The 25270-nt window shown below is 41.0% G+C and overlaps 1 protein-coding gene across 1 annotated transcript in view; it reads right to left on the bottom strand.

Annotated features, from left to right (window-relative positions):
• The window catches only part of ttyh2 (tweety family member 2), a 67780-nt gene that overhangs the window by 25489 nt on the left and 17021 nt on the right, over positions 1–25270 (bottom strand). Inside the window, exons 2-4 of the mRNA XM_028568759.1 lie at positions 23589–23761; positions 11203–11314; positions 3332–3552 (exon numbers count right to left, since the gene is read on the bottom strand). Of these exons, the coding sequence (XP_028424560.1) occupies positions 3332–3552; positions 11203–11314; positions 23589–23761 (506 nt within the window). The remainder of the gene's footprint in view (positions 1–3331; positions 3553–11202; positions 11315–23588; positions 23762–25270) is intronic.

Raw genomic sequence — 25270 nt, 5'->3', positions numbered from 1 at the left:
AACTCCATCGCTACCTTGTTCTTATAGCTAGCTGGTTCCTGTATGTGTGCAGTGCCAAAAGCAATTTGTTACATCGCGAAACCAGCCAAAAGTTGCAAGGGTGGTTTTTCCGCTCACAGGCGCGAGGGGGGAGCGAGACAGCCACCGTTCAACCCGAAAAAAGTCTTACAACCATTCCAGTGACTCTGGAATGTATTTTTTTTTTTTTTTTTTTTAAAGCACTGTGACTTAAAAAACTAAACAAAAAGCAGTGGGAGTTAAAAACCAGGAGGGGAGAGTATCTCACTTATTTTCACCTCAATAGACACACGCTGTCATCTGAGGTGTGTATGCGTGTTTGTGTGAGTGTTTGTGTGTGTGTGTGTGTGCGTGTGTTGATGCTTGATGCTTGAGGGTATAATCCTGTTCAGAATTGCCCTCCTAAGTGTACCCATCTGTTGTGTGAGCAGTGGTCAGTCTGTGACCGGACACAGAAAGCCTGTCCAGATGGTTAATAATGGATGGACTCAAATCCATATGGTTGAATCTTTTATGCTGTGAAACAAACGGGGGGGGGGGAGGGGCAGTTATATCACTTTTTCACTCTGATTTATCAATCTATACATCTTATTAAAGTCACCTCCTTTTCCTCTCCATCAATGTGCATCTTGGTCTCTTTTTCATTCATACCTCCTGAACTCATCACTCCTACATCGTTCTCACTTTGTACATTCTTCTGTTCTTTTTAATTATATCTTTAATTTCCTGCCCATCTGTGTCTCCATCACTCTACAGCATCCTTCTCACATCTCCCTCATCACTCATACACTGCTCTATCTGTATTTTTTCTTCCTCCTGTTTTTCACTTTCTTTCATCTCCATCCCCTCTGTCTCGTTCCCATTCAGCCCCTTTTCTCTCCCTTGCCCTTCTCTCCCTCACCACCACCTCCTTGCTATTGCTTCCTCGTTTCATCTTTTCCCCTCTTGGCAGAAGAAGCTGCGGCATCAACATGCACATGGAGGCTCTCCGCTGGCACTGCCACCGTGTTTGTCTGTGTCATCTTCCTCCAATTAGAGTCAAACTGAGTACAGGATAGTGGCACGACGGGATGGGGGGGATACAAGTATGTATGATGGAAAAGTGCATGTTCTCAATAAATTGTGTCGGATTGCCAAAATGCAGCTCCAAATGTGCTAGCTTCAGTTTGAAAAGTGGATAAGGATTACATAAATAGCATTTTATTCAACCTCCCGCACAGAGAGGTCAGAGGTCCCCGTCATCTACCATTAGTGGGTTTTATGGGTTGGCCAGGATCTGGCTGACCTAGGACACACACTCACCAAGGGACCCATAAAATCACACCCCTCTTTTTTTATACCATAAATTTAATTTAACTTTCTTTTTTTTTTTTTTTTTTTTTTACTGATGTGAAACACTTACTTTATATTCTGTAAGGCAGAACATGTCAAATAAATTTTCAAAACACTGAGCGAAAACCTTTTTCAAAAATGCTTTCAAAAATGATATAAGTGAGTTATATAAGTTGCAGAATTCATTTGAGGTGGTTCTGTGTCCCGTTCCCAATTCCCGCCTGCAGGATTTATTTTCAAGGATAGTTGGTTCCACTCTGCTAGATGCTACAAGTGCTAGAAAACAAGAATGTGGGGCACTAACGTGTTAAGGCAGAGAAGTTTTTTTTTTCCCGGCCAGAGTCAGATTTGCCAGTATCAAACAGAGATGGATGGACATCTACAACTTGACGTAAACATGTATTTAGTTTGTTTAGAGTTAAATAAACAATAAATTATGATGTAAAATAATAAAGATAAATAAAAGTGTATGATATAGTCCAGGAGATATAACATTTAAATATATACAGAAGAAGCAGTGTGACTTGTGAAAGGTAGTTCATGCCACAGTACCACTTGGTGTCAAATCTAGACTTACGAACTGCAAGATTAAATATCAAATGTATAAAAAAAATGTGTTAGAAAATCAACCTGAATAGAACACACATCCGTTAAAGTACCTGAGCACTGCAAAGCCGCAGTGTTTCTAGCTGAAAAAACTTTTTCAACGTCAACGTCAAAAACTAACAGATTAAAGAATGAATGAGAATAGAAAGTCTTTTTCTCTTTGTCAGTAACGTAACATGACAAACACTATGAGCACACTTGAAGAGTAGACTAAAAGTACATTGAAGATAGGCAGCCAACTCTGACACAACACTTGATGAGTCAAATCAAAAACTTGCAAACACACACACACACACACACACACACCCGACCACAACTATTTGTTGGGGCATGAGGCAGTGATAATGAGTCATTAACAGCTTACAGTGTCTGGCTGCCTGCTCTTGGTTTACCTACTCTATTAGTGCTGAGCTATGTGGGTATTGAATTATCGGCAGAGAAGAGGAGTCGCATTACAGATCAATACAAACACACCAGCCTGTCTGTTACCGCAGACTCCCCAGAAATACTATCAAGCCTACACATGGACTAAAAAATTGGCAATGTGCCTGTTTCTGCTCTGAGATGGTAGGAGTGTGGGTTTAACGGTAATGAGACAAGACCTAAGATAATAGTTCTAAAAGATTCTGTAGTTATTTCTATCATTCGGGTCTGTAGTGTTGATGCAATGATTGCTAATAATTGCATTGGATTTTATTTTCACACCCCACAAAACTACGTTTGCAAGGGACTTCACATTTACATAAATGCATGATACACACATGCAACCACCTTATTTCATCCCATCCACTAAATAGCATGTGATATATTCAGGTCATAAAGTATGTAACCACCAACACATGAATTATCTATTCAACTGCAAATCACAAGTTGCTCAGCGATTGCTGCCATAAAAGAGACAAGATATTATGAGTGTAAGCGTATCTTGCATCTCTAAGAAGCAAATGTATCTATATTTTACTTTAATTTGTAGTTTTAATATATGATCCTAAAAATATGATTGGTCATTCCTGAATCTTAGCCCATGCTTAGACGTCGCTCCCACACAAGCCAAAATATAAATAGCTATATTTATCAAACTGTTCTCTACTGATTTGCTTTTAGAAATGGATGTACATTTTTGACTCCCACAACATTTTGGATGGACTATACCCTTGAAAATATTCATTGAAGACATTTTAAGTTTTAAAGAAAATCCACGTCCTGAATTTCCACTTCCGGAATTTCACTCTGGATGTGTTCCATTTTTGGCGATATTCTCGCCCTGTTTAACGGGAAACCTGCACATCTGTAGCATCATCACAATTGTGAGTGAACAGAGCTCCGGGCCACCCCGCACTGCACAAGCCAAGACTTGTATTTTTCTCTTCCTCACCTGTAGTACTCTATTTTTGCCGTTTGATCAGCGATAGATGCCAGGTCCACTTTAGCCTCCTCCCAGTCAGGCAGGCCCAGCATCTGTTTGATCACGTTGTCTGCCATCTGCTGCATGAACTGCAGGGTCTGCACGTAGTCGCCCCGCGTGGCAAAGATCTCGTCCAGTCTGGCGAGGTGCTGGTGCAGGCCGCTCTTCATGCTGCCCATGGTGCCAGTCACCTGGAGGGCAGAAGGGGAAAGGAGGAGGGTGAGATGAATGGTACAGGAGCACTGCTGCTGGGAGTGGATTTACAAGCATGAAAGCTAATGAACTGAACCATTCTTGAGGCATAGTAATGTGTGCATGGATTAGTAAAATGGAGTTGATGATTGAGCACCATTCTGGTAACAGTAAGGCACAAGTTTTCTTAAACTGCCAGCAGAATAAAATGCCAGTTTAAGAAGATAATGTTTTCCTCCACCTTTTATACAAAAATGATATTGACAGACTTTTCTTAGTGCTGAACACAGCACAGAATCCTGCTTGTGTGGGTGCCTTTGGTCAACTTTTCTGCCTGAGAAAGTTTTCCAGAAAAAAAGTGACCAAAGGTGAGATGAGCCCGAAACTGGTCCGTGCAGCAAAGCAAAGCAAGGGGGGCAGAGTTGGAGAGCTGGAATACTGAGTGTGGGTGTCGGTGAAGAGGACCATTTTGAGTAAACAGTTCAGCTTGGAAAACAGCCAACACTAGAGAGCACAGAGGTGAAATACTAGGCTTGCTTGTGCTGGAGATTTGTATTCCACAACTGCTTTTTCCAAAAGATACCTCACTAATGAGACCAATAGTTTGTTTACCTGTTTAAGCCATGTAATCATAAAGGAAGTAATATATTCACCAGCAAAGGAGAATATGACTAACAAAACAAATATAAACTGACTCACTGACTCATTTCTGTTTTTTTACCTAGTCGGCCAAATACAGCAAGACTGGATTATCTGTGTGTAGTGAACATCTTTTGTACAGGCCCTACCATTTTCCTTAGGTTTTTATTACTCTGTACTTTGCTCAAATGGAGAAGTTGTTTACAGGGAAATGGCATTCACAGAGACATCCTGCTATTTGATAATTAAATATGTTGTGTTTGTCAGGCACAGGATTTGCTGAAGCTGAGGCAAAGAGAGGTTGGGTGGATGTAATTAGTTGGGTTTGCTTTCTACGTGCAACCTACACAAGATGGCTAGTGGACAGAGTCAGTTGGGCATTGAGCTAAATGCTAACATCAGCATGCTAACAACCTCACAGTGACAATGCTAACATACTGATCATGTTGAGCAAATCATATTTACCAGGTTCACCATTTTAGTTTAGTCTGTAAGCACGCTAACACTTGCTAATTAGCACTAAACACAAACTACAGTTGAGGCTGATGGAAATGTTAGTTTTGCAGGAATTGTAAGTTACAGGATCACCAAAGTTATCATAATGTATCCTCTAGGAACCTTGAATATCTGTAGCAAACAGTGTTCAGGATGTTCACCAATGTAATTGTGGTGCTAAAGAAAAAGTAAGGGGATCACCAAAGTCATTAGGATACACCCTCTGGAGACCATGAATGTATGCACCAAATTTAATGGAAATCCATTGAGTTGTTAATGACATTACAGTCTGGGCCAAAGCAATGAACGGTCGACAGGCCAACATTGCCATCCCTAGAGCAACGCTGCTAGCATAGCTAAAAATATCCATCCATCCATCTATTAGCTAAACCTGCTCATTGCAAAATGTATGTATGTGTGTGTGTGTGTGTGTGTGTGTGTGTGTGTGTGTGTGAAATGAACTAATGTACTAATGTCTTTCTGTAAAGATAAAAGAAAAGAAATTACTTAATAACAATAGTTTTAATGACAAAACCATTGATCTTTCCATGTCGAAAAAACACTGGAATGAATTAACTTTAAGCAACATATAGGGCCCTATCAGCGCAGCGCAAAGCCCGACGCAAGTGTCTTAGCTAGTTGAAGACCAACGCAGTTGTCAATTTCCCGTCCAGCGCCCACGTCGTTTAAATAGCAAATGCACCTGCAACCATCTGTGTGCCCATGGGCGTGCTGGTCTTACAGGGAGGTGTGTTCAGGTGCGTTCTTGGCATATTGCTATTTTAAGGCAGCGGGAAATGATTGCGCAATTGACCAACAAAAACCTGGTCTAAAGTCAATAACGCAGCATTTCATTGTTATTTTAATGCCTGCTTCACCTCATGGAGTTTTGGTGGCATAGTGCTCATGCCATATATGATTTGCTCGCACGCTTTCACTTCACGCACGAGCAGATCAGTTTCTTCTCCTGAAAATCTCTCCTTCCTGCTTAGCAAATCCGCCATCATAATAGAAATGCACCAAGGTACAAACGCGCCTGGCTTTAAAAGGGAATGGGAGATGACACTCTGATTGGTTTATTGCATGTTACACCCAAAACACACCTATGCTTAATTAAGATATTAAGTACAACCCTTTTGAACCATGCACCTGGCGCACGGACCTTTATTTTTGCCGTGAAACTAGCATAAGTGGATTTGAACACGCCTTAAACGCACCTGCGTCAGGCGCTTCACGCCGTGCGCTTAGATCGATAAAATAGGGCCATTCGACTTTTCCAATTATCACTGAGACTGGCTCACCTTTCAACAAACAAATCAGAATTATTTCAAAGTTATAATCACAGAAAGATCCTACACTTAGCGGCCTCGATATTTTAAATGAGAAAAAAAGATCCATACCGAAGCAGCCACTGAGATCAAACTCACAGGCCTGAGGTGCTCTGTAGTTTGTTATCTGATTGTTTATTGATACCGCTTCCTCCTAAGACTGAGCAGATGAAATCAGATGAGAATTGAAGGCATGTATCTGATCCTTGCCTCATGTGTGAGAATCTTATCTAAAACGCCTGGGGAGACAGCCAATGCAGCTAATCTCTCCTTCGTCTTGGTTTGATCCTTACCGTGTAAGTGATCCACACCGATCAAGAAGATATGATTCCCAGTCCCATACTTCTTAGTCATTATCTCAGTCTGATGTTTTGGGGGCATGTTGAAGCATTCTCTACCTCACATCTTTTAAAACAAACAATTTGCAGCGGAGTGTGTTTGGAGCAAAGCTATTTTACTGTGGGATATTCATTTCTACTCACTGAAGGGTAAACAACAAACAAAAAAACATAGGAGATCACAATAAATTATGTAACTTTGACATATGTATGAAGAGTGGCCTTGGGCTGAAAAAAATGACATATTGCTGTCAAATAGCAAAAGTTGATTTGAGCATGAGGAAAGGGAAGAAATCATAGATCAATGGGTATAATTTAAGGTTCTTGTTTACATGAGCTTATATTTATTTTTTACCCTAAGCTGTGTGGGGAAGTGGTATGGTCATTTAGTCATGTAGACCAAATAAAAATGCAAAAACACAATTGAAGGGCTGTCAAGAGCATGCCAAACCAACAGGCTGGCAAAAATACCCCTAACCTTAAAGCCATGTTCGCCAATCAGGAAAAAGATGTTTGTCAATCAGAAGATGTGTAGACAACGAAATCAGTGAAAACCAAGAGTCTGATCATCTTCACCCTGGAAGAAGTTTTACAAGAGTTCCATTTTCAGTAACCTAAAATGCAAATGGCACTTGAACCCTAATGCCAAAGCGCATAAAAAAAGCTACATTTAAAAAAATACCCATGAACTAGACTAGACCCTAACATCCTTCCATTGGCTCTACGGTCAAATGTTACAATCTGATCTCTAATAACATAGAAAAACCTGGTATTTGATTCCATCTTTCACAAAGGCTTAAACTACTACTTATACTTCATAATAATTCATATCAGACCATCTATTTTCATCTAAAAGTTAATACAGGAATCAGGTTTAGAAATAGACTCTTTGTTGAATTATCTATATGCGTGTCTTACACGAAACATTACAATACTGCCTGTCAGGTTCTACAGAATATAAATCCCACTTCCTTCACTAGAATTGGATCTCTATATTTAAGTCATGTTGGGGCTGGTACACGGACTCAGAGGAAGCAATGTTTCAGTGATGACTCTGGAAGCACAAAACAGAAAGGCTGGAAGAGAATATTTTTAATTTAAGAAGCAAACCTCCCAGAGCGGCCATCTCTGAGTTGAAAAGAGAAAATTGCTTGCCAAGTTTGGTTTCCATGTTGTTTCTAAAAGAAGTATCACACTCTGCAGACCGGTGCCAGGTTAAGACTGAGCCAGCATTCAAGAATCTTCTAAACTATATTCTGTACTCGTCCCGTAATCGCTTGATAAATGAGGACCAATGAGCATATATGTTCAAGTAAAAAAAAGGTTAAAACATAGGATTAAACCCTTTTCCTGCTCTAACCCGTCTCGTATCTGCTTGTAAGTGGAGAGACTTTTCTTCAATTAAAATTGAATGTGGGAGTTAGAGCGTGAAATGGAACATGGGTCTGAAGTGCCTCAGCAGCTCGGTCACCGCAAAGATAGAGACCATCTTCACCGATGGGTAATGACGCTCAGCAGAACATCTCTTTAAAAATATATTCTTTCCTACTTCCTTTTTCCCCTCTCAGATACTTGATGACCACAGAGCTTTTAAGAAGTTGCCCTGTGTGGGTTTGTTGCGGGCATTCATCAAGACCTTTAGAAAACCAATGGCCCACACAGCAAAGTTTGTTAACCAAAGGAAGGAAGCGGGATCATCACTCTAAAAATGGTTTGCTGTGAGTACTCTGATACAGATGAGAGCGGTTCCAACAACTCAATGAATGTCTCTAGCTTAGTTCTTAAGAGAGCGAGAGTTCATACAGAGGTGAAAGTCGTTTGGCTACAAGGATGACCTCTGGCCCAGCGGCAGTACTTTCCTTTCAGCTTTCTCAGAAATCCTTTTTTTCTGGACAAAATCCAGGTTCAGACTGGGACCATGCATGTACACAGACATGCATGGTCTTTCTTGTTTTTTAACAGGTTTCGTCCCACATGAAAGAGAAGCAGGTTATCAGGAGTACTAGGAACGTTTGTCACAACATTGTCTTTAAACTTCTTCCCCAAAAGACTTCCGTTTTTCAATTCATAATCGTTCCTTCACCTTATGAATAACTTATTATTTTGTGTTATTACAACAAATCTCATTAGGAGAATGCTGTCTAAATGTGCATGTTTGCAATCATGTAGTCGGCCAACTTCCAAACCGTGTTTGAGCTCTGGCCAAATGCTCAATGACTAACCCAGACGTCGACCCTGTCCATTGGGTGACTGTTGGCTGCCAAACCCTCTCACAACACCCATCTCCAAACAATAGAGTTATTATTAGTGTGGCTGGTAAACCCTTCAAATGTCACATCAGTCCCATTACAGCATCGATAAAGCATCCCTGATTGGTCACCTTCCAGATTTAACAGCCCTGTTGATGTTTTTTTTGCATCTCTGTTCAAATGTAATGTCTCCAAATTGCACCTCTCTTAGTATGCAAATGTTTTGGTTAATTGATATTCTCAGTAAGATCGACGATGTGCGTTCCTGTGTTGAGTATGCATGTGTTCATAAACACATCATATGCATATATTCCAGACTGTAACTAATCAAGGTCTCAACAGTAGCTGGAAAAAAAAGCATCTAGTGATAATGAGTCTAACGTCCTTCCTTTCCTCTCTTATATACTCTTTTAGAGTCTTTAGAAGTGAAATCACTTCTTAACTCTCCTGAAGCCGGTGCTAAAAGGCATTTGTGTGTGCCAAAGGGCAGTGAGGCCTTCACTGTCAATGATTTCAATACAGATTTCAATCCAGACTCTGCCAATCAGACAGGCTAGCATTGGTCCTTGTTCTTCCCCATCAAACGCTTTTGTCTCCTGGGCTCATGGTTGATTAGGTGGGGGGAGACTGGGAACTGTGTGCGGCACACTGGGCTCTTTGTCCTACTCAAGAACTAGACTTCTTAACAGTCTATAGCTGCTTGCAATGAACTCACTCATCCACACACAAACAGGCGAGCACACTCACGCGCACAAGCTTCTAAAATAAAGGCCACCATGTCCAATTATGGGTTTGCACGAGTTCACGCGTCCCAGGGGGATACACTGACAAGCTTTCAGATGAGCTATATGTTAATGATTTCTCTCCTCTTGCTAATATGATTTTGAGAAATGAACGTAGCTAAGTGTTTATCAAGACTAACAGGAGCAGTTCATAAAATTTGGACATGACAAAGAGATGTATCTATCAGTCTGTGTTAAGGTAATACAAGCTTAACAAATGGTTATATCGATTAAGTGGAATAAATCTATAAGGCAAACAAGTTTACCGGTTATGTTAGCCAGTTAATGCACGTCACGTGAGAACTAATCCCAACTGACAATCTATAGCAGCTCTACTGAGCTTCCAACATCACTAATCAGAGTTCTTAAATTTTTCCAGTTTCAATTATTGAAGAAGTGCGTCAATCAGAGCCGGCTAAGAACTACTCTCCATTAAAATCTGAGAATGTGTTCCCTCATCATCAGCGTAAGGAGTTCTAACATAGTGCTGTGGGCTCTATACCCTATCAGCAAAGTGTTTACTACTGAGACCATGTTGAGTCACCGCACTAAGTGGCTCACATACCACCCCATTAATCTCCACTAATGCAGATGGAGACTTAATCCCTACTCTTCGACAGTAAGTCACCCAGAGTGTCTGCCCGCGCTTCCATGCCATCACAGGACCACGGCTGGTCACACACAGCTGATGTGTACCAACACTACATCGGAAAAGGCAGTTATAGGGTTTGTCACAGTTTCAAGACAAGTCTCAAGTTAATCTTTAGTTAAGTCTTAAGTAAAGTCTCAAGTCAGTATGTACAAAACTAAAGTCAGTCCATACAAGTCTTAAATTAATCTCCACCAGTCTCAAATTAATCTTTACAAAGTAAAGTCGAGTATCTAGGGCAAACTGTACAAGTCCCAAGACAGGACTTGAGACAAACTGCACAGGTCTCGTTCAGTCAAGAGAAGTCTCATTTCTTACGTCTTGTCAAAGCAAATCTCTTTCAGGTCCCTATTGATTCTCAAATGATAATTTTTTGCGACGAAGGTCTGACTCATGCCAAAGTCTCATGTGTACAGCCAGTACAACACAATACTGTCGATTGCCAAGCCAAGTTGCCCAAGTACTTATGCTAATAGTGTTGACAGGTAATTAACTGTATTATTACTTCAAAACATTTTTTTAAACATTGGGGAGAACATATCCAACTGTTTTGACTTCTCCGAGTGTGACTCTCGACTGAAAGGAGAAAAATGCCTTGTCATTACTGTGAAATTTGTGGGACAGCGAGCTACATTTGGGTTTTTGATGGGAAGTGAGGCAGATAAAAATAGAAAAGGATCATGCAAACATACTGAGCTAAAGTGAGCACAAGAAAGACACAAGGGCGATGCTTTGTTCCTGCTGAGGCCACAGCGGCTGGGGGAAGGCGGAGCAGGGAGGGTGAGAGTGTGTGAGTTGTCTGTCTGGGAGCAAAGAGTTTTTGTGCGGAGGAGAGGCTGTCAATTTGTGTGTAGCGGTAAACAGCCATAAAAAGACAATAAAAAACATTTAAATGCATACTAAATTGAGTCTTCTGGGCTTTCTTCCTGTGTGCGTTTGTGTGTCTGAGTACATCACAAAGCATCGCTGAAGCCTTCACTCAGAGCTGTTTGTTTCTAACTAGATGGGTCTCTCATCTATAAACTGTACGTCTTACAAAATAGCACAAACTAAAAGTTTTTAGTTTGTTTTTTTACAAATTTAAAACATGATGCCACTCAGTTAACCAAGGGACATTATGTGTTTCTGTGTAGAAGACATTCATCATATGACATATATGTTTTACCTACCAGACTGTCCACGCCACCCAGCGTGTGATTGACGTTGTACAGGGAGTAGGTCAACTGGTACACGCCGTCATTGGTCTCACTGTTGCCATAGAAACCCACACCCACTGCAATGCTGTAGAGAGAGGAGGCAAAGAGGGACAGGTAAGCCTTTGATGAACTGAATGAGAGGAGCGGGGAACAACATCAGTGCTGCATGGCTTGTAAGTCCTGTATGTCAGAGCAGAGGTGATGTCTTTCTCAGTCACTGAGGTTTCTCAGTTATTCGAACCTTTGTTTAATTAGGAAATGAATGCAACTTAAAAAAAATATGGATTTTCTGTCTGTTCTAAAACACTGTGCCATCCTGCGATAGAGTTATACTTCCTACAGGGAGTGTGGCACAACAGAAAACAGCGCCTACACAACATGTTGTGAATAATTCATGGGATCTTTTTTGCCCTGGCATTTGGGTATTATCATTAAGCAGTATCATCAATTTCTCCATCAACCCTGGCTTTTGGATAAACAGGGAAAAAAAATGCAAAAGGTAATGAGGCACAGTCTCTGAATGGAGAAGGAAATGCTATTTTGTCTATTCTACAGTTAATTGCCAAGGTAAACGCAGTCATCCAAACAGAATGAATGACAGTGGATTGAAGCGTTGCCATGTGTGTGTCTTAGGGATTGCACCTTGGAAGCTTCACACACAATTAAGGTTATGAGAAGGATAAAATTAGGTTCATTCAGAGTTTGTGCTTCTTCCATAAAACTTTTCTGTGCTGCACCACCATGTCCTCTCCCTTTTTTACTTGTTGTACATTGTTTTAAGAAATACACAAAGATAAATGACAGAAACTGAAATCTGCATGCAGAAAACCTATTTTTTATGGCCATATTTATGCAAACCTCAGTACTGAATGGTTCAATACTGAAGCAAAAAATAAATATACTGTATCTATAAAGAACTGGAGCTGCGATAAACTGTTCAGATTTCTGTGTTCACTTATATAAACAACACTTCTTTGAACCAGAAATGATACAATACAGGGTTTTGGAATGTGTGTGCATAATTTGACACTGCTTTTGCATATTCAGTCATCCAAGGATTTTAATTTGTTCAGCTGGAGCATCAGCACAAACAAAATAACCATGAACACAAACGCACACTCCTAAGCAGTCTTTCTAAGCTTCTTTTGTCCCCAAAGTGCTGTAGCCTTTTTCTGTTATATGATGGGATTTGAAAGCAGCTACAAGAATCTCTTGCGTAGACAATGATGTCCATGTTACGTTAGGGACGAATTAGTCTCGCTTTGCCAGACCATCCACACGCTGCGGAGCGGAGGAGGGCCTGGCTAGTCCACACAGCATTCCACGATGGGAGTAAAACGTGCTCTGGTTTTTTGGCATTTCTTTAAACCAATCACAATCGTCATGGGCGGCGCTAAGCTCTGCACGGAGCCGCTGTAAAATAGTCGTGCAAGAGAAAACTCAGATTGGACAGATAGTCTAGCTAGCTGTCTCAATTTACCATGCAGAGATCTGAGGAGCAGTTAACCCTAGTGCTCATAAATCCACCGGAGTTTAAAATGCCAATACAAAGAAAGCGGAAGGAAACGGAATTTCCTGCGGCACCGGAGCAGTACTGGAAGTGATACGTCAAGGATATAGACTAGGGCCGAATGAACAAACAACAATCCCAGTGCAGTAAAACGCCAAAGTTTTCCCGCTGTGTTTTTAAGTTGAAAATAATGTGTTTGACCTGAAATAATGACCATCTGTGCTAATTTCAGAGGGAAGTATTACCCATTAATGGAACTAAACATTAAGCTTTAGGGAAAAACGAGGCACTACACAGCAAAGGCCGTAAAGTGACTGGAATGTGTAAGGTGTTTGGCTCGACCATTTCACAGTCACACAGCACACTAAATTGATCATCAGATGAGAGGCAGTCTGGAGCTGTAATACTCAGGGGATGAAGGCTTAGCACCTTGGCTGACATATTTCCTGGGGGGCTCTCAATACACAGAGTCATCAAGTACACCATAGCTACCTCCATTTCAATCCAATTCAACAGCCCTGAAGTAAATCCTACTTTCATGAAACATTTGATGTTCAGAAGTGTTGATTCAGCTTAAAGCGATATGCCATATGTTTGTTGAAATAGGGCTTATCACGGTCTCCCCTAGCTGTAGATAGGTGGGCCAACGGATTTTTTGTGCATGCATTGTTTTAGTCCGGTGCAACACCGGCAGCGCCGCCGCTAGTTAGCTTAGCGTAGTGAATAGAATCCTATGTTGCCGGTTAGCATGTTGTGAGTAAAAGTGAGCCAACAAAAGACAAAAAAACAACCTAATTACTTGCACTTAGACAAAAAATACATTGGCCCACCTATCTACAGCCAGGGTAGACCGTGATAAGCACTATTTCAACAAACGGTGGCGTATTCCTTTAACATGGCTGACCAATTAAGGGAAAAACCCAATGTAAAGTGTCTTAGTAAAAGGTCTTTGGCCAACCCGTGCCTCCAGAGCAGATTCAATGACGGAGATTCTCCAAGTGAAACTCTACTAGATGGATGAACACCATGATGCCTCATGTGGTATTTTGGTGAAGGTGGTGCAGAGTGCAGTCTAACATGTTGCTCCAAAAACTCTGATGAGTGTTTAACTGGTTTGAAATCTAGTGACCGCATAGTACATAATTCACTATATGTCCAAACCCTCGCTCTTTATACACAAGCATCTGTATTCATTGTTTGCCCACCCATTTATGCAGGTTTATCCTTCAATTTACAGCTTGTCTGTATGTGGTCATTTTAGAAGCTGTGGTTTTGTGGAGCTGTTGAACTGTACTGCATTATATCTAAAGGTGTTTCTTGTTTCTTACACTGACACTTCAGTTTTGACTCAGAGTTCACTAGACCGATGCCAGTCAATATAAAACAGGGATCCGATTCACTCGATTGAGCAGATGCAGTGTGTGGCTATTTGACTGGATGATTTATTATAGATCAATATTTTAATACCTCATTAACTCTACAAGGTTTTATGAGCGTGGTTGCCTATTCACTTATCTAATAAACCATGAAACATCAATACAGAATTCTCTGATCTATTAATCGCCACATCCAATTATAGCTATCCCACAATTTATTTCAACCACGTGTCTATTACTTGATTCAACAGCTGTTTATGCGCTACTTTTAGCTATGTGTTTCAACCATTCATCCATTAAACTAATTAATGATATGACATGATATGATATGATAGGAGACATAGCATGGTCATTTTCAGGTTCAAACTTGTATTTTGGGTTTCTACTAGAACATGTTACATGTTTTATTGTTTAAAAAAACACTTTTCTTATACTATCTGTCTGAATATACCTGTATTCAGCCACTGTCTGAAATGCTCCCTTTTAACACCTGTCTCTTAAAGCCCCCCCCTCCCAAAAAAGCCCAGTCTTCTCTGATTGGCTTGCGAGAAAAATATGGCGCACCTGAAGGGCTTGTTGAATCCCATGTTTCTTGATCTAGGCAGTCCAGAATAAACTGTCTGTCTTATTTCACAGTTTGTGCATTAGTAGGCACTCCAGACACCCAAATGTGTGTGCACAAGCACTGAAAAAGTGAGTTTTTTATTATACTAAATGTTTACTTTAAAGCTGACTCCACATCAGTTTGTTTATTTTTTTATTCAATTTGTGATTTCTCCTCAATAATCTTTCCACGTATCCCAAAGCAACTGCCGCAGTACCCTCTGGTTGCTTTTAACCACCACTGTCCCGTCACACAATGTGCTCCAGATGAAGGCCAGAGGCAGGTCAGGTCAGTACCAAAGGGATAATAAGCAGGAGTCAGCCTAATTGAGACGTGAGAGCAGTCCCCTTAACCTCGCTGCTTCCCCTGACTCCTCCTTGATGCTCCAGATAAGTGTTAAGCAGAACAGAGAGACTGTAAATCCACGGTTAACAATGCTTCCTGCGACGTTCGTCTGCAATCACTGAAGTCTGGCAGAGCTGTTGTAGCTGTGCAGCAGTGTGGCGGTAGATGCTGAGCGCAGGTGGAGCAGAACAACGGGGCTGTTTTGCTAATCAGTACAACAAGGACTCAGCCTCATTAACTGACCCCCTGCAGGTAAAACCACCCCCTCTGCATATTTTAATAGAACCCTCAGGGAGGAGATTGGCGAAATGGAGGAGGGCATACATTTAAGACAGAATAGACATGAAAAGCATCAGTTTGGAGAGAAACAGCAAGAGACAGATGCAGACAGACCAAAAGAGACAGACTGACAGTGATACAAACAGACAGTACACACAGAATATATGGAGGCAGGGAGACAGACTGTTCACAACCAATAATGTGACACAGAAGTAGAGAGAGAGAGACAATAGGACAAACAGAGCAAAACAGAACAAAACAGAAAACATATAGGAGAAGATTTACCTTGCTTCTTGCCCCACATTAAATACTGATAATGACACATATGCTAGTACACTTTATTTGCAGTAAATGTATTGGGTAAAAGTAGCAGAGCGAAACATGGACTTATTTGAACCGTGCAAGTGTTTAAATGGTAGAATCTAATTAATATAGGAAAACTGGGGACAGAAAGGCATGTGCAATGAGAGAGAATATCTCTTGTTTTCTACCCCTTCCAGTTCCATTAGTGCTGCTCCTTTAAATATCTACAGTCTAATTCAAAGAGAAAGAATAACATAGACCAGAGTGGGCATGCACTGAGCAAAGGTCCAAACTGTCATGTTGATAAATGACAAAGTGGATAAAAGACATTGAGGGGAATTCAGAAAAGGAAGCAAAAGCTTCAGCCTGCAGCAGAAAAATGCCCACAGCCACTATTAATAGACTCATTCATGTTGGAATATTTGAGATTTTGCCCCAAAATGGCAGCAATGACTCTCCTGAGATGACAAATATAGACATTTAATATTTTACTTCCTTAGGGACTGTTCGTTATTTATTTAACCAGAGGAGTTTAGGGACCTTTCGTCAAAAAAGACTTGACCCTCCCTTCGCCGACAATAAATTTTGTATGACCCTCCAAAATGATTAGGAAATGAGGCATGACTCTCCCCAACATTTCATTGATGCTTTCTATACTGGTTTGCGCTTGGAAAAGAGGAACAGATGCCTATTGTTTGTTTACAGCTATGAGATACGCGGCTTAACCTCTGCTTTCTCATCTTACGCATTGTGGAAACACAATAAGTATGGAAACTAAATGCACACTTCCTGCATTACTGCATTACTTCAAATACTAAGTTACTCCTCTAGTACACTAGTATTCACATGAAATAAAACAATAAAACATTGAGACCATTCACCAAAGCATACTGGGTAATAACCAATCGCCAATCGCGGCACGGCTGTCTTGGAACGCAATAGACAGACGGTGGCGGAATAATTCAACTAAAATGTAACAGTGAACAATCAGCGTTCGACCTACAGTCTGTTGAGATGGCTCTCCAAACGCAGAAACCAAGCACAATCACATAAAACGTTAAGAAAAAAGATTCGTATTTTGCCGTTATCCAATGACACAAAAAAAAAGTAATCCACAGCAATCAGTAGATCCACAAAAAGGGTCACGGTGTATCCAGCAAGGCCTACGCAGGCGTCACATTCACTAGCCAGCTCCAAACAGGTGAACGAGGCCTCTCCACTTCGCCGTTTAAACAAAGTGGAATAAACGTATAAAAGTCCAAACATACACAAAACGCGCAATCAAGCTGACATCAAATGTATATACATGGCATTTAGGAAACCTTTATGGCAACATTGGCATGGCAAGATGTCCAGTACAACAGTAATTTTCTTTTTTTGCGTCCTGCTGCTCCCATCGTCAACCAGGTAATATTTTTTTCTACTAAAGCAGTATATGAAATCAGATGTATTACCTACCACCATTTAGTTGTTTTGTGTTATTTAACATATTTATAAAATATCTGGTCATGCCAAACGTAATCATTTTTTAAACAATGCAATTACCCATTTCAGCCACCAGGGGGGCAGTGCTCCTCTTGCCCCCAGCAAACTCCACGTATGCGGTCAGACCCATCTGCTAGGGTGCTGATGGGGGGCCGAGACTGAGAGCTACATGGAAAAATATGCACCAAACAAGCCACTTTGAAACTTTGCTCTTTTCATGAATACAAAAGTTGGGTGACCCCCCCCTCCCAGAGTAATGTTGGGCGAGCCTCCCACCAGCAAAGAATAAAAAGACATGACCCTCCACTATTTTCCTCCGGTGGACCATTCCATAAATACCGAACGGTCCCTTAAGTCTCAGCAAAGGCCACCCAAAAACAACCTTATATGCAGTAGGCCTACAAAATAACACAAATAGCTCCTTTCTAAATTTTTCATGCACATATGAGCTAGAAAACTTCCCAAATAGCCAATTTAGGGCCTGAGATGAAGAGTTATAAATTGTGAGTTACTAAAAATACATGACCCCAAAAAAGTGAATGAGGGCTTTAGAACAGGACTGCTGCAATGCTTTAATTGCTGATATTGTAGCCTGCATGCTGTACGAATGCTTCTTGTGTGCCAAAGCATTTCTGTATGAGATCCAATGGAGGACACCGATATCAGGTAAACATACAGCTCTCTTCCTTTCTTTCTCTCTCCCTTTCTTTGTGTGTCCTCCATTCTCATTTCCGCTTGGCAACCAATACCTATCACAATAAACAAATACAAATAAATATTTCAAGTGTCCTTGAAAGGAGAATAACTTGTGATGATCCATTTGCATAAGCAGTGAAGATACTGCTGCCTGTAAATTAAACTCCTAAACTCCTCCATTTCATACCTCTTTCATTTAACATTTTCAAAATGTTAATATATATGCTGATTTGCATCAGACTATCAAAAAGACAAGAACTGATAGTTATTGGTAAAACATCCCTTGCACAGCTTACAGTAATAAGAACAAGCATTGTTTTGGAAATACTTTATTATGGTCATGCCTATTAAGCAAAATTGGATTTCAATTTGAAGCCTGAAAACAATCTAAAATGGTACTCCTGTGTGTTCCATTTAACTCGGAACTTGGGAGCCAAAGCTGGGAATGACGTCACACCCAAGTTGAATGCATTCCATTTACAAGTCGGATTTTCATTGTTTTCATTAGCTCTAGCCATTAGCCATTGTTAGCAAGGCCAGTTTATAACAACACAATACACTGTTTCTTGTGCATACAAACAGCGTAACAATACAGCCACAGATATGTTAGCGCTGCGTGTATGACTGAATTAGTGAGACACAAATAACACAGAAGTGCTTATAACTGTATGTTACTACAGCTTTCACAATTGTTGATACACGGAGCAGCCATGTTGGATTTTCAGCTCAGGGCACTCTGTGGTTACCCAAAAATCTGACTTCCAAGTACAAATGGAACGCACTATAAGTCGTAATCTGGAAACAGGGTTAGGGTTAAGGTTAGGGTTAGGTGCCTGGAAGTCAACGGTCGCAGCGCTGCCTTGAAGTCGAACAGGCAATGGTTATGGTTAGGGTTAGGATTAGGGTTAGGTACCTTGAAGTTAACGGTCGCAGCGCGGCCTGGAAGGAGAAGTTGGGGGCTTAAAACACCATTGAGCGAAGATGTGTAGTATTTTATGGCTCAGAATGTTTAAGCAACACGTAAATAGCTGTTTCCAGTATTTGCATGACAACGAGGAACAAAGTAAACAGATCAGGTGAGCCATGAAATATGATAGGGAACTAATTATTCTGATTATTCCCGACACCACATAAATGGAACACAAATGCCCTTTCTCGCAATGTTAAGTTTCATGAAAATCGGGCCAAAAGGTTTTCTGTAATCCTGACAGACAAACAGACAAACAGAGCCAAAAACATAACCTCCGTGGAGGAAGTAACTATTATAGTAATACACAAACTGTAAACTATCATGGTTACTATATTCTATTTTACCGGTGTGTTGGTTAGGGTCCAGATGTCTTCAGCATGAGCAGAGCTGAGTGACATCTGCTCTAGTTTTACCAGTGTTAATTAGGATGGACATCACAGCATATCGGCTCCAGCCACTGTCAAACATGATTAAAGTGGAGGGCGGCAAGACTTTAAGCAGAGACAAAAGGAAGGGGGGGGGACAGGGAAAGGAAGTAAAAGGAAATAGGACATAGGCAAAAGAAGTGAGGAGTAAAGTAAAGGTGAAAAGAGCAGCTGGACTGATGAGATTAAAATGAAGCCTTCTTGTTCCCAAGGCAAATTCAAAACCCACTGCACAATCACTCCATATTTTTTGACATAATCAAAGTTGGGAATCACATGAAGAGAGAGTTGATTTCCCACTGGATGTTTCCTCTTACTTCATCTCAAAAACTCTTACAGCTTATCAAGTCGGGCCATGCAAGCTCTTCAAATCTACTCCAGACCAAAGCATGGCACTCTAATGGGATTACTATTAAGCAAAGATATATGAAACTTTTAATTTTGAGATAGGCGCACATGACATATTTTATAATACTCAAGGTATATTTCCAACTTGAAGTTTGAGCTGCTAGCCTCGTGAGACCGTCCTGATCTCACGAGCTCCAGTTTTCCACTCGCAGATCAGTCTGGCATCTTGAGATAGAGACAATTTGGAGCCGTTCGCCAAACGACCGACCAATCAGCGTTGGTTTTGAGGCGGGTGTGACGCAACGAGAAGCGACTGTTCAGTCTAAACAACATGGCAGCTTCCACGGATGAGATCAGCTTAGCTATCGCGCAAGTTTTATCCAAATTAGAAAGTATTCCTTCATTGAAAGAAGAGCAAAACATGGCACTGGAGGCTTTTCTCAGAGGAAAAGATGTTTTTGCTCTTCTCCCGACTGGTTTCGGCAAGAGTTTGATCTGATTGGTTGATTTGGCCCGTCTATCACCATCATAAGTTGTGATAGACAGATGGTTTATCCAATCAGCTAACCAGTATTTTTGCCACCTTCCACAAAAGTTCTCCAACGGAAAGTTCCCAGATGGATATGCCAAGCAAATGCGAAGCGATCCATCTGGAGGAGTCAGGTTATTGAGGTGCTCCATAGAAGTGAAGACCAGACAGATGGATATGAGTTTCTTTCGAGGTTAGATCTAATCCACCACCCAGGCAATCAACTTGTCAAACTTGTCAAGTTAAACCGCAACAACACATTCTCACTCTCCCATCGCGTAAAATACGGACGCTTGGTCATGTGCCTTTGGCGTTTTTGTTATTCGCGCTAAAAGTACGTCCTTTGACGTTAGCTGCTGCTCTGCCCGGTGCATCCAGGCGCTGAAGGGTGCTTTTTGCGTCGTATCTGACGCTGAGAGCCAATGCCCACGCAGCCTTAGGCTATTTTACGAGTTGGGAGTGAGAACGGGTTGACTGAACAAGACTCGAATATACTGTATGTCATTATACACAACAGTGCCCATAGTCCTTGGCTTCTTCTAGTAGTTATTCACTCTTCTAAATTTTGAGTTCGCAACATACATCTTTAATGTGAGGAGGACTGCCACTTCTGAGTCACTCTACATTTTAAGAAACTGCACATGAATAATTAAATAAGGCGTAATGAAGACTGGTTGACTGGGTGGGAACAGAAGCCATTTGCAACCACTGAATAAATGTGTGCGACATCAAGCTAAGTGTTATATGATTAGTGCTTTGGTGCTGTTTTGTCAGAGTCGTGATTCGAAAGGTAATTTGACGTGCAGAATGTTCGTCATCGTGCTTTTAGTAACCAGCATTTGGCTTAGAATTGAGGGGGTTAAATATTTCAAATGCTTACCTTTTCTTTTCTTTTTAAAATAGCATTATGCATTTATTTTCTCCCTTTTTGCATTTACACTTTGCATTCAACGGATGTGGGCAGTGGCGCAAAGATACGACAAAGAAGAAAGGGGATGCAAATGATTGGTGTGATTCACCCACAGGTGGTACACAACACAAGCTTTTGCCTGCAGTGCTGAGCTTTCATAACCTGGTTGACACCAGACCCTTCTCAGTTGTAACTGAGAGTGGTTCAAGGTTCATTCGCAGCTCATTTCCAATGGGGCGTCACCAACGGACGCCGCTCAAATGACTCTGGGTACATTGGATAGTCCTTCCACCAATCAGACCAACGATCCAGATGACGTAGCAGCGACAGCGGCATCAACGGGTTGCTGTGCTTCAGTGGCCGTCATGTTGAATGTAAACAAAACGCTGCTCGCCGTTGCTGCGCTATCGTCATCGTCGTTGATTTGGAAAAATTGGAAATGGGCTTGAATGGGCTCTTGGCCAGACTGACTTACAGAACAAATCTCAAATTTGCCAGAAGTTCGTCATAGTTTTCCCAGGCTAGAGCTTTCAGGATATCCATTTAACAATTAACCGTGTTTAGATGTACGATAATGCCCGAGACTTAATTTAATATTACTGACTGGTTGCTAAACATTACTGTCACAAGGTTCAGAAAAGTAACCCCTGCTCTGGCAGCAAATTCAATTAGCTACTTAGTGAAGAAAAGCACATCTCATTGACTGGCTTAATGGGTTCTTCTATCTGGTGAAGTAAGTGCTGACTGTGTTGCATCAGTCCATGTGTTTTTGCTAACTTTATAACAGACTGTAAGCGAACCTTTGCCCCTATAGTTTGTTGGTGTTCATGTTTGTCAGCAGTGTGGATTGGAAGAGTTTGACACAGCGGCAGATTGTTAACAGACTGAAAAGTTGGATCCAGGTAAAAAGAAATAATGAACTGCTGGAGGTTGTGCGCGCACCAGCTAAAGGCTATAACACCGATACCATTCATCTTTATCGCAGCTAAACATAATATCATTTCACATCAGGAAAAATTCCACTTGATGAGATCCAGCAGCCTCCAGCCAAAACAAATCAGATCTTACTGCACCGCTCCTCCACTGTTAGATCGGAGGGGAAACACTGGGTCAGATATCATCTTAAAATAAGAAACATTTCCCCTCAAAAATAGTCTCATTTGAAGCATTTAAGTGGTTTATTTCCTCATACATAAGATATGATAGTTAAGCTTGACATTTTTTATTTGTTCTGCCTTGTGATGGTGACACCAGATCTTTGCTAATGGGACTAATGGAAATTTTACTCACCATTAGTAACCTGTCACCTGTTTTCCATTATTTGTGCTGCATTATACAGCACAAACAGTTTTTTTTTTTTTTTTTATAGAAGCAAAATAAATAGGCTACGCTTTATACACTTTACAGTCTGCTAGTTCAGGCGAGCATTAAGCTGGAGGGAAATGTTATTTACAATCCATTACCATTTCTGAGCTGCACTTAGTTTCAAAACCTGTATAATATTCCTATCGAAACACATGTTTTTCAAATAATGTATATATAATCCCTAAAATATTTGAAATATATTCCTACAACATGTCATGATGTAGCTCTCTCTTATCTTCTCTTGTTTTCTCTACATAAGCCTGCGCTTTATGTAACATACAGTGACAACAGAGAGATTATTGCATTTGTTATATCATGTTTTCTCAGTTGGTGCATCCTTTCCAGAGGTTCAATGCATCATTGTGAAGAGATGTGTCTGCTAGTTGGCTGCACAATCACACTTACATATTGTCAGCAGAATATTCATGATACACCCAGATCAGGATTGCTTCTCCCACGCCGCGATGATGGGGCCTCAGAGACAGAATGCTAACAGATTGTTTAATGCCAGTCTAAACTCAACCCTGGTGAATTCATTTGTTTTATTTCTTATTATTTTGCCAATATCCCCTCGAACCAGAGCTTCCTATAAGGGGCTGCTCTGAAAAACCCATGCCCAGAAAACCCCGCTTGTACAAATATCAAAAACGTCCACTCTTTTGTGCATTTTATGTCTGGTTTTTCATCCACAAATCATACAGAAATGTGAAAAGGGTAAGGGTTATCAGAGAGATTTCATCCACATCAAGAACATCGACGTTTCACCGGGGTAAAAGAGACAGAGCCGAGTGACAGATTGAAGACTGATCTCATCAAAAGGAAGAGAATAAAGACGACTGATGCTTCTGTGAACCAAAATCACAAGTATCTGCAAAACTGCAAATAGAAGCATAGGGTATTTCGAAGAGAGGTGGCCTAAAGGGCATGTAGACAAGAAAGAGAGATGTCTGAACACCTCAGGCAGGCAGACGAACAGACATACAGTATGGGCAAATAAACAGAGACGCACTACGAACTATAATAACTTATGGATCTCATGTGGGAATGCAGAATTTGCAGAAACAGACAACATCACGCCACTTACAGCTTCACCTCGTAGGAATACTGAATGACCAATAAAGAAAATGGGGAAAACAGACATCCACAGAGAGAGTGTGTGTGCACTGTAATCAGCATTTAGTCGTAACATCTTGTCTGGGTCTCGATTCTCTCACCATGTGATGAGGCCGGCGGTGACAGCGGACCAGGTGACGCAGCAGGAGTTGGGCTTCTTGCTCTCCTCCTCTTCGTCTTTGTGGCAGCAGCACAAACAGCTCAGGTAGATGGCCAGACACAGCAGGTTGAGGCCGAGCCCCGCAGCCGCCACACAGCCCAGGAATATGAGAGACTGCAGACAGACAGAGAGAGAGAGAGAGAGAGAGAGAGAGAGAGAGAGAGAGAGAGAGAGAGTGAGAGAGGAGATGACACGATTTAAGAGTCACTTGTGACTAAAGTTTTATATAACTTTAGTTTTGGGGAAATTTGCACTCAATGTGCTTTACATTATAGTAAGATTAGATTCAGCTTAATTGTACAAGCACGGAGACAAATGCAGTTTAGCATCTAAGCTGAAATGCAAAAAGTGCAGAATAATGTACACACTACATAATGTATGTACTGTATAGAGGTAATAAATCAAAGAAACAGTGAGATATATTATATACAAAATGCATGCAGCAACAAGTTATCAGCTACACCGTGGTGAAAAGAGATCTTTTGCTTGAGTAAAAAGTCACAATACCCCCATGTAAAAAAGTACAGTAAAAGTATTGCCAGCAAAATGTATTGAAGTATCAAAAGGTAAAGTTAGAGTTTCACAAAAAAACAGTTCCTTCTTTTGGCTTCAATTTAACATGTTCCAGTGCACCGAATCTCAAAATGACATTACGTTCATCAGATAAATCCCTGACTTCTGCTAAATATCTCTCTAAGCAGAGGGTTGCAACGTCAGCATGTTCTGTGACTCCAAACAAATTTTTTTTTTTTAACTGACGTCAACAATTACTAGTTAACAGTGCGGTGATAAGACACAAAACAAACTAAGGAACATGTCTTCACCAGACCAGCTGCATTGGCACCTTGTTATCCTTCCAGTGTCCAGCTGGAGAACAAACACCTCCTCATACATCTCTGCATCTACTTCTCTCCCTTTCATTCCTCCTTTAGCCCATAGCTCACTTTCTGCAAGAGATGGAGTGTTGTGACAAAAATAGCAACAAGACTGTCCTATCAGCCTCAAATGAATTCTGGTATCCATCTGTGAGCAGATGGGTTTATTCAAGCTCAGTCCCTCTTTTTTTCCTCCCCTTGCTCTTCCTTTTTTTTGTGTCTGAAATCTTTTTGGTGCTGAGCCATCTGTTCTCATGCTGTGATGTTTGTGTGTCCTGCAAGTCAAGTAGTGGGATTGAAATCCAAAAATGGAAGAATTTGCAGGATTATGATTGCTTTAAAAGAGGCAGGATAAAACGCAAATTGAATCATCCTCCAGAAGCTGCAAAACAGCTGTTCAGGTCATCTGGCACAGTCCCTCTGCTGTCAACTTTGCTAATAAAAGAGCAAAAATACAACTGCAAATACATACAGATGTCATTATTATGTGTTTTTTATGTCATTCATTTTGCACTTTGAATCTTGGTTTTTATCGTTTGCTCCCTTCCCCCTTAAAACAATCTATTCTCGCTGCTCTCCCTAGCTCCATCTGTTGTGTTGGGGTGCTGTGTCTCATCTTGTCCCATTTCACGGCGTCGTGCCTTTCATGTAGATGGCCACACATCTGCTGGCAAAGAAAAGAAGGAAAATACAGAAGCAGTGTCAAAGGAAGGATGAGGCAACCTCCACTCATTGACCCCTTAAACGT

Source organism: Perca flavescens, chromosome 21 (assembly GCF_004354835.1).
Source record: "Perca flavescens isolate YP-PL-M2 chromosome 21, PFLA_1.0, whole genome shotgun sequence".
In the NCBI taxonomy this organism is placed as follows: domain Eukaryota; kingdom Metazoa; phylum Chordata; class Actinopteri; order Perciformes; family Percidae; genus Perca; species Perca flavescens.
This window is presented reverse-complemented; position numbering and strand designations above follow the sequence as displayed.